This window comes from Anomaloglossus baeobatrachus, chromosome 4, assembly GCF_048569485.1.
Source record: "Anomaloglossus baeobatrachus isolate aAnoBae1 chromosome 4, aAnoBae1.hap1, whole genome shotgun sequence".
NCBI lineage: Eukaryota > Metazoa > Chordata > Amphibia > Anura > Aromobatidae > Anomaloglossus > Anomaloglossus baeobatrachus.
The window spans coordinates 476411571-476425712 of record NC_134356.1 but is presented as its reverse complement, the minus strand read 5'-3'; the positions used below and the strand labels follow the sequence as shown (position 1 = coordinate 476425712).

Genomic DNA, 14142 nt, shown 5'->3' with positions numbered 1-14142 from the left:
TACAAGCCGCACGGCAGTGGCGTCAGCCAACTCCGTTGTTTTGCGTAGGGCCCTGTGGTTGAGACATTGGAAAGCAGATTCTCATTTCAAGAAGTGCTTAACCAATTTGCCTTTTTCTCGTGACCGATTGTTTGGAGAGCGTTTGGATGAAATCATCAAACACTCCAAGGGTAAGGACTCATCCTTACCGCAACACAGACAAAACAAACCCCAACAAAGGAAGGGTCAGTCTGGTTATCGGTCCTTTCGAGGACCGGGCAGGTCCCAATTCGCCTCGTCAAAAAAGACTCAAAAGGACCAGAGACGCTCAGATTCTTGGAGGTCTCAGTCACGCCCAAAAAGGACAGCCGGAGGAACCGTTGCCAAGACGGCGTCCTCCTGACTTGCGGTCTCCGATTCCCACACCCGCGGTCGGTGGGAGGCTTTCCCACTTTGGCGACATCTGGCTGTCACACGTCAAAGACCGTTGGGTGAGGGATATTTTGTCTCACGGGTACAGGATAGAGTTCAGTTCTCGTCCGCCAACTCGTTTCTTCAGAACTTCTCCACCACCAGACCGAGCCGATGCTCTGTTGCAGGCGGTGGCCGCTCTAAGGGCGGAAGGAGTGGTGACCTCCGTCCCGCTTCAGGAACAAGGTCACGGTTTTTACTCCAATCTGTTTGTGGTCCCAAAAAAGGACGGATCGTATCGGCCCGTCCTGGATCTAAAGTTGCTCAACAGACACGTAAAAGTCAGGAGGTTCCGGATGGAATCCCTACGCTCCGTCATAGCCTCAATGTCTCAAGGAGATTTTCTAGCATCAATAGATATCAAGGATGCGTATCTCCACGTGCCGATCGCACCAGAGCATCAGCGTTTCCTACGCTTCGTCATACACGACGAACACCTACAGTTCGTAGCGTTACCTTTCGGTCTGGCAACAGCCCCCCGGGTCTTCACCAAGGTCATGGCAGCAGTAGTAGCTGTTCTGCACTCGCAGGGTCACTCGGTCATCCCGTATCTAGACGACCTGCTTATAAAGGCACCCTCTCAAGAGGCATGCCAACACAGTCTGAAGGTGGCACTAGACACTCTCCAGAGTTTCGGGTGGATTATCAACTTTCCAAAGTCTCATCTAACCCCGACCCAATCTCTGATTTATCTTGGCATGGAGTTTCATACTCTATCAGCGATAGTGAAGCTTCCACTGGACAAGCAGTGCTCGCTACGGACTGGAGTGCAATCTCTCCTTCAGAGCCAGTCGCACTCACTGAGGCGCCTCATGCATTTCCTAGGAAAGATGGTAGCAGCAATGGAGGCAGTCCCGTTCGCGCAGTTTCATCTGCGCCCTCTACAATGGGACATCCTACGCCAATGGGACGGGAAATCGACGTCCCTCGACAGGACTGTCTCCCTCTCTCAGACTGCCAAGGACTCTCTCCGTTGGTGGCTTCTCCCCAACTCATTGTCACAGGGAAAGTCGTTCCTTCCCCCGTCCTGGGCAGTGGTCACGACGGATGCGAGCCTATCAGGGTGGGGAGCGGTGTATCTCCACCACAGGGCTCAGGGGATGTGGACTCTGGAAGAGTCCACCCTGCAGATCAATGTTCTGGAAATCAGAGCAATCTATCTTGCCCTGCGAGCCTTCCAACAATGGCTGGAAGGCAAGCAGATTCGGATTCAGTCGGACAATTCTACGGCGGTGGCTTACATCAACCACCAAGGGGGAACACGCAGTCGCCAAGCTTTTCAAGAAGTCCAACGGATTTTGACGTGGGTGGAAAGCAGAGCGTCCACCATATCCGCAGTTCACATCCCAGGCGTGGAAAACTGGGAAGCAGACTTTCTCAGTCGCCAGGGCATGGACGCAGGAGAATGGTCACTTCACCCGGACGTGTTTCAGCAGATCTGTTGCCGCTGGGGGACGCCGGACGTCGATCTGATGGCGTCACGGCACAACAACAAGGTCCCAGTTTTCATGGCACGGTCTCACGATCACCGAGCACTGGCGGCAGACGCCTTGGTTCAGGATTGGTCGCAATTCCGACTCCCCTATGTGTTCCCACCTCTAGCATTGTTACCCAGAGTTCTCCGGAAAATCAGGTCCGACTGCCATCGAGCCATACTCGTCGCTCCAGATTGGCCAAGAAGGTCGTGGTACCCGGATCTGTGGCATCTCACGGTAGGCCAACCGTGGACACTACCAGACCGTCCAGATTTGCTGTCTCAAGGGCCGTTTTTCCATCTGAATTCTGCGGCCCTGAACCTGACTGTGTGGCCATTGAGTCCTGGATCCTAGCGGCCTCAGGTTTATCTCAGGAGGTTGTTGCCACAATGAGACAGGCTAGAAAACCATCCTCAGCTAAGATCTATCACAGAACGTGGAAGATATTCTTAGCGTGGTGCTTGGCTCAAGGGTTTTCTCCCTGGCCATTTGCATTGCCAATTTTTCTTTCCTTCCTGCAGTCTGGGTTGGAAAAAGGTTTGTCGCTTAGCTCTCTTAAGGGTCAAGTCTCCGCGCTATCCGTATTCTTTCAGAAGCGCTTGGCACAGCTTTCTAAAGTACGCACGTTTCTCCAAGGAGTTTGTCATATCGTTCCTCCTTACAGACGGCCATTGGAACCCTGGGATCTGAACAAGGTTCTCATTGCTCTCCAGAAGCCGCCTTTCGAGCCTTTGAAAGAGGTTCCCCTTTCTCGGCTTTCACAAAAGGTAGTTTTTCTTGTGGCGGTCACGTCTCTTCGAAGAGTGTCCGAGCTAGCGGCGTTATCTTGCAAATCTCCCTTCCTGGTGTTTCACCAAGACAAGGTAGTACTGCGTCCAATTCCAGAGTTTTCTCCCAAGGTGGTTTCTTCCTTTCATCTCAATCAGGATATCACCTTACCATCTTTGTGTCCGCATCCAGTTCACCAATTTGAAAAGGGTTTACATCTGTTGGACCTGGTGAGAGCACTCAGGATTTACATTTCTCGCACGGCGGCTCTACGCCGTTCGGATGCGCTCTTTGTCCTAGTCGCTGGTCAGCATAAGGGATCGCAAGCTTCCAAATCCACCCTGGCGCGGTGGATCAAGGAACCAATTCTTCACACATACCGTTCTGCTGGGCTTCCGATTCCATCTGGACTGAAGGCCCATTCTACCAGAGCCGTGGGTGCGTCCTGGGCATTACGGCATCAGGCTACGGCTCAGCAAGTGTGCCAGGCGGCTACCTGGTCGAGTCTGCACACGTTTACCAAACACTATCAAGTGCATACCTACGCTTCGGCAGATGCCAGCCTAGGTAGACAGGTCCTTCAGGCGGCGGTGGCCCACCTGTAGGAAGAGGCTGTCTGACAGCCCGTTCATGTGGTATCTTTTTACCCACCCAGGGACTGCTTTTGGACGTCCCACTGTCTGGGTCTCCCAATTAGGAGCGAAAAAGAAGAAGGGAATTTTGTTTACTTACCGTAAATTCCTTTTCTTCTAGCTCCAATTGGGAGACCCAGCACCCGCCCTATTTGTTCTTAGGGTTTCGTTTTTTCGGGTGCACATGTTGTTCATGTTGTTTCTTAAGTTCTCCGATCGTGTTATCGGATTGAATTTGTTTTTGAAACTGTTATTGGCTTTCCTCCTTCTTGCTTTGGTACTAAAACTGAGGAATCTGTACTCCTACGGGAGGGTGTATAGCCAGAAGGGGAGGGGCCTTACACTTTTAAGTGTAGTTCTTTGTGCGGCCTCCAGAGGGCAGTAGCTATACACCCACTGTCTGGGTCTCCCAATTGGAGCTAGAAGAAAAGGAATTTACGGTAAGTAAACAAAATTCCCTTCTTTCTGTTGATCACAGCTGAGACAAGCAGAAAAGCTCCCCTTTTTCTCACTTTCAGCAGCAAGTCGGGTGAAAGATGAAGTGACTCATGTACCTACAGGAGTCCTCACATGACCCTCTGCTACCATGGCAACCATCGGATCCACGTGATCACATTACGTGACTTCCAATGGTGCCGGGTGAGTGCTTACTGCTGCGCGCTGTTTCATCTCACTGTCACATTTTGACAGTGAGGTGCAAGGGGTTAAAAGGTGCTAGTGGGTCCTGGATCCACTCGTGCCTGATAGCCGCACATGTCAGCTGTTCATATCAGCTGACGTGCAGCGATGGCTGCCTGAGGCAGCAGGCAGGGATTAACCTGACACGATCTATGACGTACCTAGTACGTCATGTGTTCTGAAGAGGTTGGCATGAGCACAAAGTCTTATCGATTTTCTTGTTGCAATATTATATGTGACTATATGAAACAGATGGAGACACAAATGGATAGAATTATAGAGAAAACACAAGCTTTTCAAATTGTAGAAATTACCTTTTTACAGTGGAACCTTGGATTAAGAGTAGCTTGGTTTGAGAGCGTTTTGCAAGACAAGCAAGGATTTGTAACTTCGTTTAAGAGCAATGTTTTGCAATAAGAGCAAAAACGTATTTTCATCGCGCTCGGAGCCGCTCTGTGCAAACCTACTGGAGATAACTTTCTGTACAGTATACCAGTGTACAGTACAGTATACACCATATAGCATATCTATCAGTTTGCATTTGTGGATACAGTACTGTACTTTGTCTATTAACCAGTGCAAGCACATTGCTTGTAATGTAATTGCCTGGGCAGTATTCCTACCCCACATTTGGTTTAGCTCTGCCCTTATTTTTGGGAGAATAGATTTGGTGTGGGGTTTTTTTTTGTGTTCTGTACTAGAATAAAGATTGTCATATTTGTACATCATTTTTTTCTCTTTATAGTGTATCTCCTGCGCACCAACAATTCTATTGTAAGCTAACGAGCAGTTTAATTTTTTTTTCTGTACAGTATTTACTGTAATTTTATGAATACAGCACAGTATTTTGTATTGCTGTAATAAGTGCGTATAAATACAGTAAATATTTTTGGGTTGTGGAACAAATTATCTGCATTTCAATTATTTCCTATGGGAAAATTTGCTTTGCTATAAGAGTAGCTTGGTTTAAGAGCTCATTCCCGGAACCAATTATGCTCGTAATCCAAGGTTCCACTGTATTTGAAATGGCGCTTATATTACTATTACATCAATGGAGAAATTGTCTAGTTTTTTTCTTGTCACCACCTTTCAGTACTGCACATTAGAATCTATTTATATGTTTTCATTTTTATACTAAGATGTTTGCAGTATGCCAGAGGATTATTTCATGCTTGTGCAAATTCAGTTTTGTTCTTGTTTTTTCTCTTGTCTATACCGTTCATGTTACAGCAAGCCTTGCCTGTGGATCTGAGCAATAATGGTATAAGAAGCCACGGAAGTGTTAGCTTTCATAGCACCTCCGCTTTTGACCCTTGCTGTCCTGGTTCATCTTCACGGTCTTCAGTTTATGGACATCAGTCAACTGCCAATACAGCCCAAACTATGGCTATTGATGGCTATGGACCTAGCTTGGTAGCCCAGACACAGCCACCTCCCCAGACTACTCTCTCCTCCTGTCGGCATTTTATGCATGCACCATGTAGGTATTGAATGCTGGTTTTGCAGAATTGCTGTTTTCTTGGTTGTTGTTTTGGGTTTTTTTTCTTGTCTTGCTGAACTTTCTAGATCTGCTTAGTCTACTAAACAAAAGCACATACTGTGAGCAGGCGTACACTAGAAAAGGACGATCTATGCCATCCATGAGCTGGCATAGGTTCTGGTTTCACTGTGCGCCATTATTCTGGAGTACATCATACCCTAGTATCTTTATTACATTTTATTGATTAAGCACCTTTTGCTGAGCAAAGCCCCTCAGTGTTCAAAGAGCCAAAAAGTGGCAAAATAACACTTGTGATGAATTTTGTGGCCTATGGAAGCCAGCTACCTGGCATAGAGGGCATTATAAATTCTGCAATGGTTTCCATTGTAAACTGAAACGATTAAATTTGAGCGAATTTCTTTGTGCGACCCCAGTTCATCGTCCAGATAAGTAGTTTCTAGAGATGGAGAGTATCTCTGCAAATTTCCTTCCGCTCCGGGATCCCAAGCTTGGCCTATGATTACTTGGCCGGCATTATCTATGCGATCAGAGACTACAGACTTGGCTTGAGGTCATGCAAAGCTACCCGCTCACATTTGTGATCATAGCCCAAACAAAAGCTAACAGTTGTCACATGCTTCACTTTCACTTGATTTGTCTTTCTGCATGCTGACTACATGGACAATTTGTTACTGGCTTGCTAGGTGTCCTATAGTTATACCCCACCTCCTGGTGGGTGCTTTATTGAACTGTAGCCATTTGCTTACTAATAATCTCATTTTATTTCGCTTTTTTTTTTTTAGACGCATCACTTTCAAGACCTCTCCACCACCAAACATCAGCCTGTCCTCATTCACATGCCAATCCTCCACCGCAGCTGCCACCACCACCACCCCCTCCACCACCTCCTCAGATGGACTATGTGATTGCTCACCCAGTGCCCCCTTTCCATCCATCCCTCCCCAGCCTTTCATCCACGCATCCTGTTCCTCCTCCTCCTCCACCATCCCATCACTTTACAAGTGCTACTGCCCCGCTGTCTCAGCATCTTTCCACCTCCCATCAGTCCTTGTCCCATCATGTTTCTGCAACAGCACCTGCAACACAGAGATTACACCCTCATGAAGTTATCCAGAGGATGGAAGTTCAAAGGCGACGCCTGATACAACATCCAACGTAAGTTACACTTATATTATTGGGAGTTCTGAAGTCCAAAAGAGAAAAACACTTTTTTTAATTCTGGTCTGCTTTCTAGGCGTGCTCATGAACGTCCACCACCACATCCGCACAGAATGCATCCAAACTATGGACACGGACGCCATATTCATGTGCCACAAACTATGTCCTCTCTGCCCAGGCAAGCTTCTGAACGGTCAGCTTGGTAAGTAGGCTAAATAGAAAGTATGAAATCACACGGAGACCCATAGCAATGAGTCTCACATAAAGAAGAGAACTATAAATAGTAATAAAACTGGATTGTATTAAAATATATTAAAAATGTGTAAAAAGGCACCTCACTTAGGAGGCAACCACATGAAACACCAAAACTTATGACCGTATACTGCTCAAAAAAAATAAAGGGAACATTAAAATACTATTGTGCTGTTTAAGTGTTTCCTTTATTTTTTTGAGCAGTATATAGCTTTCTATTCAATGTACAAATATATTAGAACAGGAATAAATAAATACAGCTTAATCTAGGCAATTTTATGGCAATAAAGTTAGAAAACACGAAGTACTAACAATGTGAACCACCTGGTCATGTAAATATATGCAGCCTATGATGCTACTGCCTAAGGATAAGCCAGAGAGGTATTTAGAGAGCCACTTAAATGACCAACTCAATTCAAGTACTAAGGTAACAAAAAGTGTCCAAAATAAGTACAGTGACTCACTGCTATAAAGTGCCTGGTGATGTAGCCCTCCACCCCGACGCAAGTTTTTTTGGTCTGCTTCTTCCAGGGGGTTTATCCTTCGGAGATTGCAAATAATTTCATTGAGGTAAATCATGTCTTAAAAAACAAGCAAAGAAATGTTTTAACTCACAAAAAGAATCTGCTATGATCCCATGCTGTAATATCTATATCCTCTTGTGTCCCACTGCTAAGGAGTTGTGGTATGATCAGACTATGTCCCTGTACGGACAGATACGGCCATTACACAAAATGTAGAAAGGTTAAGATTACCTCGGCACAGGTATTTTTTTATTTTTTTTATTTATTTTTTTTTTTTTTAACCTCCAATTGTGGAAATTCTTATTAATAATTTAATAATAATATAATTATTCCAAGATCTGTTGAATAAAATGAACTTTACAAATTTTGTTTAGGGGAAAACTCCCTTTAAGTGGCTCTCTAAATACCTCTCCGGCTCATCCTTGGGCAGTGGCATTAAAGGCTTCATGTTTTTTTTTGTTTTTTTTTTTTTGTTGTTTTATAATTTCTGATGCTGGTGGCCCCTTAGTGATGCATCTTTTTACATATACTTTAATTATTTTTAACCATATTAATAAAATTCTGTATTTTACAGATTTCTTCTTTATGTGAGATGGAGTCTTCGTGTTGATTCATTTTATATTTAGAAGAGTCATAGAATTGATATTTTTTTTTTTTTTTTTAAAGAACACCTTTTTAATGACTTTGATATGAAGTGTATAGGTTTACAAAACTGTTAAATGCAGATGGCAGCTATGTAACTGCGGTGATTGGCGCTATCGATATTAATGTCTCGGAAATGCTGCGGTCATTCGCTGACAGCGTTATTTTAAATCCCACAAACCTGTCCGGGTCTTGATTTAGGGACCATTACACACATCTTACCCCCACACAAACACACACCCTTTCTCCCTTACACCCCTGCAATAGTATTTTCCTTTCTGGTGACCTGATGGTTCTGATACCTTTACATGCATGGAAATTTGTCACTGGACTCCTTCAACATTTCCTTCTTGCCATAATTCCACAGATAACTAGCTGCCCTCCAAATCCAAAAAATGTAAAGTAGCTCCGCATGTAGAACCCTCAATGTAATGAGCTGTGGCAATAACACTGAGCTTGTGACCGTTCTAGGAAGTGTGTGAGATGTTACTCTACTGGATGCTGTGGAAAAGTGTTTACATCATCATGTTATCTGAAAGAACATGTCTTCCATGCCTTTACTGATTCAATCTGTTCCTCCTTGGTTGAAAAATTACTGTTTTAATACATGTACAAATGAAGCTTTAGTGCTTTGGGCGTGTCTAAGCACTTCCCATGCCTCTGCCTACTCCGCTCTATTTTCCTACCCACCTTCCTCTGCTTCACTGACAGCTTTCTGTGTAGTAAAACCATTCGCCTGTCAGTTGAGCAGAGTTATTGAGGATGGTTAGGGCATAGAGCCCAGAAGGCTAGAGGCTTGGGAAGTGCTTTGACACTTTTAGAGCACTTTACATCATTGCAGATTATTTAAAAAGCGATTTCTTAAGGCCACGTCACACGCAGCGATATCTCTAGCGAGCGCACCTGTCCCCGTCGTTTGTGCTTCACTGGCAAATCGCTGCCCGCGGTCACAATATCATTCGGAGTCGTCACACGGACTTACCTGCCTAGCGACGTCGCTGTGGCCGGTGAACCGCCTTTTTTTTAAGGGCTGCGGCACTAAGCGGCCGCCCAATAGAAGCGGAGGGGCTGAGATGAGTGGCCGTAACATCCCACCCACCTCCTTCCTTCCTCATTGCCGGCGGCCGCAGGTAAGCTGTAGTTCGTCGTTCCCGGGGTGTCGCATGTAGCGATGTGTGCTGCCTTGGGAACGACCAACAACCTGCATCCTGAACAATCAACGATTTTTTGAAAATGAACGACGTGTCAACAATGGACGATTTGGTGAGTATTTTCCATCGTTAACAGTCGCTCGTTGGTGTCACACGCAACGACGTTGCGATATATCATTAGATACGTCGTTTCGTGTGACGGGGCCTTAAGTCTTGGAGCAAGAGATTGCAACATGACTGTATAAACACTTTGGGAGCGGGTGGATGATTCTGATATTCCTTTATTGTATTCTTATCTCCCATATGGTCTTTACAAGGGGGTTCACAGGATTCTCTGGTCAGCATGTCTTTTGGACTGTTCTGCTTATTTACCATATGAGCCCCACCCCCTTGTAAAGGCTATGAAACTTGGTATTAAATAAAGGCCAATATCTCTGGATTCATCTGGCTGATTAAATGAAGAAAAAAAGGGGCAACAATATAAGGGCAAAAACCTGCAGACAGGTCCCCTTAATTGCATTTTGAGGCCAATTGTAATAAGTCCATGAAGATGTGATATTGTGGTCATATTTTACTCTTTATTGTACCGAGGATATACTGTAAATGGATTTTTCTTTTTAACTCCTGCAGGGAAATAGCAATTGAAACTGGAGTGACTGCAGCACCCTACCAAACCAGTCCCTTACATCCCCATTTATCTCACTACCATACGCCTCCAAGGCTCCACCACTTACAGCTCGGGGCCCTACCCTTAATGGTAAGATCTGTTCACTGTGATTGTATATAATGCAAGAGCGATTAGGTGTTCCATACCGTAGGAACAATCATACAGCGCCTGTCTATATTATTCAGTCAGATGTTCTATCTAGTGAATATCTGTTTGTGAATGGTACTGTATTGTCAGGGTAATACCATTACTAGTTTTTAAGCTAGGAAATTACTTAATGGCATGGTGTATATATGATGTAGTTGCTTTAAATGGGTTTTCTGTACATTATAAGTGGGAGACAAATTGCAATGTACATCACAAAACAAGCAACTGTGGAATTTACTTAATAACCCTCCATTCTCAATAATGGAGGAATCCTTTCATTTTAGTAACTACTGATTGCCTAGGCTACTGGTTACAGCTTCAGTATATCATAGGTCGCTGAGCCCCCAGGTAGAAGGCAAAGCGCTTGCAAGCTGTTCTGTATAGAGCTTTACAAGCACTGCCCTGCAGGTGGCTGGATTCCACCAACTTTAGTGCAGCTCCTATGCTACATATGCAAAGCTGCTTCTGTTGCCTACTGTGTGGATCAGGGTTGGGCAATTAATTTTCCCATGGGGCCGCATGAGAAATTGGGATGGTTTTAGAGGGCCAGACTAATATATTTAACTCGGTTTTACTATATATTATACACACACAACCCCCATATACTACATCACTACACCCGCCACATACTACACCTGTAATATACATCACTACCTCCCTATACACTACACCTGCAATAAACTACACCTCTATATACTATGCCACTATATACTACATCACTATATACTACACCTGTATTATACTACACCACTACATCACTATATACACCTGTATTATACTACACTCCTATATACTACACCTGTAATACACTACACCCCTATATACACCTGTATTATACTACACCCCTATATACACCTGTATTATACTACACCACTACAACCCTATAAAACTACTCCACTATATACTACACCCCCCCCCATATACCACACCTGTAAAACTACATTCCCATATACTACATGCCAAATATTTGTCAACAGTTCCCCCCCCGCTTGCCCCCCATTGTCCCCGCAGGTTACTAGTAACCACTCACCTCTCCCTTCTTATTGTCCCCTTCTCAGGCACCTCCTTATGAGCCCCCCGCTGAGCTGCTTCTCTTTCACATGCCCAGGCTGCGCCCATGCTGTTTTCCTAGGAGCCCCCGCCGCCGCTGCTTCTCTCCGTACGGGCCGCCGCTGCTTCTCTTCGTACGGGCCCCGGCTGCTGCAGCTTCTCCTGCCGGGCTGGAACTTTTCAAATGACACACGCGCCCCGTACTGACGATATCGGGGCACGTGTGTGTCACAGAGAAAGGTGTCGGGCAGGGAACAAAGAGATTCCTGCGTTCTGCTGCCTGCACTGACTGTGCGGAGCTGCATGATCGCTCCCTGCCCGGCACGCAGCGTGTGATGAAGGTGATCTGACCAGGGGTCTCCTGGAGCCTGGAGCTCCGGACAACAGGTCAGATTGCCCTCATCACTGACCGTCCAGCAAGGACGCCCTGAACCAGGCGGGCCGGTCACAGACGGTAGGCGGGCCGGATGTGGCCTGCGGCCTGCCCCTTGCCCAGGTCTGGTGTGGATTATCCATGACTTCCAGAAGCAGCTGCAGAACTGTATATAGCACTAATCAAAGAATGCTGCTTCAGCCCTCCCTGCATATGGACTCAATTGTATGTCCTGAATACAGGTAATTTTTCCTATAATTGGCTGTACAGTTAGGTTTTGTGTCATTGGCAGGAGGAGCAGGCTGTAATACACAGCTGAGCTCCTACTGAGTATGCTGGGACCGGATCTACCTACAGCACAGCCCAGTATGTGAACACCTGAGGTCCACTAGTGATAGCAGGATATGGGGAGTTTGATTAGGAGATCCCTCCCCTTGGCGCTCCTGCGGTGAGATTGCATGTTGTCCACAGTTGCTTTTGCAACAGAGGTCTAAAGGTACCGTCACACTAAGCGCCGCTCCAGCGATCCCACCAGCAACCTGACCTGGCAGGGATCGCTGGAGCGTCGCTACACGGGTTGCTGGTGAGCTGTCACACAGGCAGATCTCACCAGCAACCAGTGACCGGCCCCCAGCCAGCAGCGACGTGTGGAAGCGATGCTGCGCTTGGTAACTAAGGTAAATATCGGGTAACCAACCCGATATTTACCTTGTTACCAGCGCACACAGCTTAGTGCTGGCTCCCTGCACTCCTAGCCACAGTACACATCGGGTTAATTACCCGATGTGTACTCTGCTACGTGTGCAGGGAGCCGGCTTCTGCGGACGCTGGTAACCATGGTAAACAAGAAGCCCTTACCTTGGTTACCCGATATTTACCTTCGTTACCAGCGTCCGCCGCTCTCAGCTGTCAGTGCCGGCTCCCTGTTCCCTGCACTCCTAGCCACAGTACACATTGGGTTAATTACCAGATGTGTACTCCGGCTACGTGTGCAGAGAGCAGGGAGCCGGCACTGACAGCTGAGAGCGGCGGACGCTGGTAACGAAGGTAAATATTGGGTAACCAAGGGAAGGTCTTCTTGGATACCCGATTGTTTAACGTGGTTACCAGCGTCCGCAGAAGCCGGCTGCCTGCACATTCAGTCGTTGCTCTGTCGCTGTCACACACAGCGATGTGTGCTTCACAGCGGGAGAGCAACAACTAAGAAATGGTCCAGGACATTCAGCAACAACCAACGACCTCACAGCAGGGGCCAGGTTGTTGCTGGATGTCACACACAGCAACATCGCTAGCAACATCGCTGCTACGTCACAAAAGTCATGCCTCAGCAGCGATGTTGCTAGCGATTTTGCTTAGTGTGACGTGGCCTTTACATAGGCCTCTTCCTGCCATATCCCTCAGACGATCAGATCCCAGATAGGCTGCCAAACATGGACAGGCTACATAATGCACTGTACAATATAGGTTGTGATTGTGACTAAAGGATGGCATGTTCAAGTCCCCATGTGTGGCTAGTAAAACATTCCAACCTCCTCTTTTTCCTTTTACCATGGTTAAAGGTTTTTTTTCATGAATGTTCATTTTAAAGTTGATTTTAATCAGTAGATCTTAAAATAATAGTTCCACAATTTGATGTTTTTGTTTTTTTAAATCTGTACTGAGATCTTGTGTCCCTGTTATGTACTGTGTGATGGCAGTGTCTGACCGTACAGGGACATGGTCTGATCATACCACATCTCCTGGGCCGGGGAGAAAGTAGTAACGTATACAGACATTACAGCATTACCTCTTTCTATGAGGTAAAATATTTTTTAAAAAACAGGTAAGGAAATGTTTTAACAAAAAAAAAAAATGTACGATCCCATGCTGTGCTATTTGCATACTAGTTTCCTCCCCGGCCCAGCAGATGTGGTACGATCTGATCATGTCCCTGTACGGTCAGACACGGCCATTACACAGCACATAGCAGGGGGACATATATAAGAGTATCTCAGCACGGGAACAAGGGTTTGTTAGTTTTTTTGTTATAAACGCCTCCAATTGTAGAAACTATTATTATTATTATTATTATTATTATTATTATTATTATTATTTAATAATATCTATTGATTTAAAATCAACTTTGAAATTAAATTTAGTTCATGGGAGAACACCTTTAAGTATTAAAAGAATCCAAAATCAGTTTTAATACTAAAATTACCCCTTACAAAAAGAGCTCATATTTTGTATCAAGGCAATCTTATTGATCCATAGTAAAAAAAAAAAAAAAAAACACCACAAGAAGTAAATTCCATAAATAAAATTTATTTATTCCAAATACGATACCAATAAAATCTACAGCTTGTTAAACAAAATACACCTGTGTAGTTAAAATAAAAAATAAGGCACTTCCAATATGATCTCCAAAAAAGCCTATTTTTAAAGATTTTTCTTGTGACAAAGTACCAAGACCTAAAAATAAGGTTTTATTTGGGTACAATTGTAATCGTATCGACCCATATAATAAACTTAAAGAAGCACTTTAATGAACTATTGTAGTTTAACCCCTTCCTGACATTGGACGTACTGGTATGTCCTACATGGCGGTGTTTCTGCAAATGTACGTGCCGGTATGTCCTGGCAATCGCATGGGTGCAGGAGCTGTGTACACGTGATCTTGGAGCTCAGCTTAAGT

General features: G+C 45.3%; 1 protein-coding gene across 3 annotated transcripts in view; it reads left to right on the top strand.

Moving 5' to 3' along the window:
* The window catches only part of RNF111 (ring finger protein 111), a 103342-nt gene that overhangs the window by 67078 nt on the left and 22122 nt on the right, over positions 1 to 14142 (top strand). For all 3 annotated transcript variants that reach the window (XM_075345719.1, XM_075345718.1, XM_075345720.1), the window contains exons 7-10: positions 5234 to 5483; positions 6287 to 6659; positions 6739 to 6864; positions 9862 to 9988. In XM_075345719.1, coding sequence (XP_075201834.1) covers positions 5234 to 5483; positions 6287 to 6659; positions 6739 to 6864; positions 9862 to 9988 — 876 coding nt within the window. The remainder of the gene's footprint in view (positions 1 to 5233; positions 5484 to 6286; positions 6660 to 6738; positions 6865 to 9861; positions 9989 to 14142) is intronic.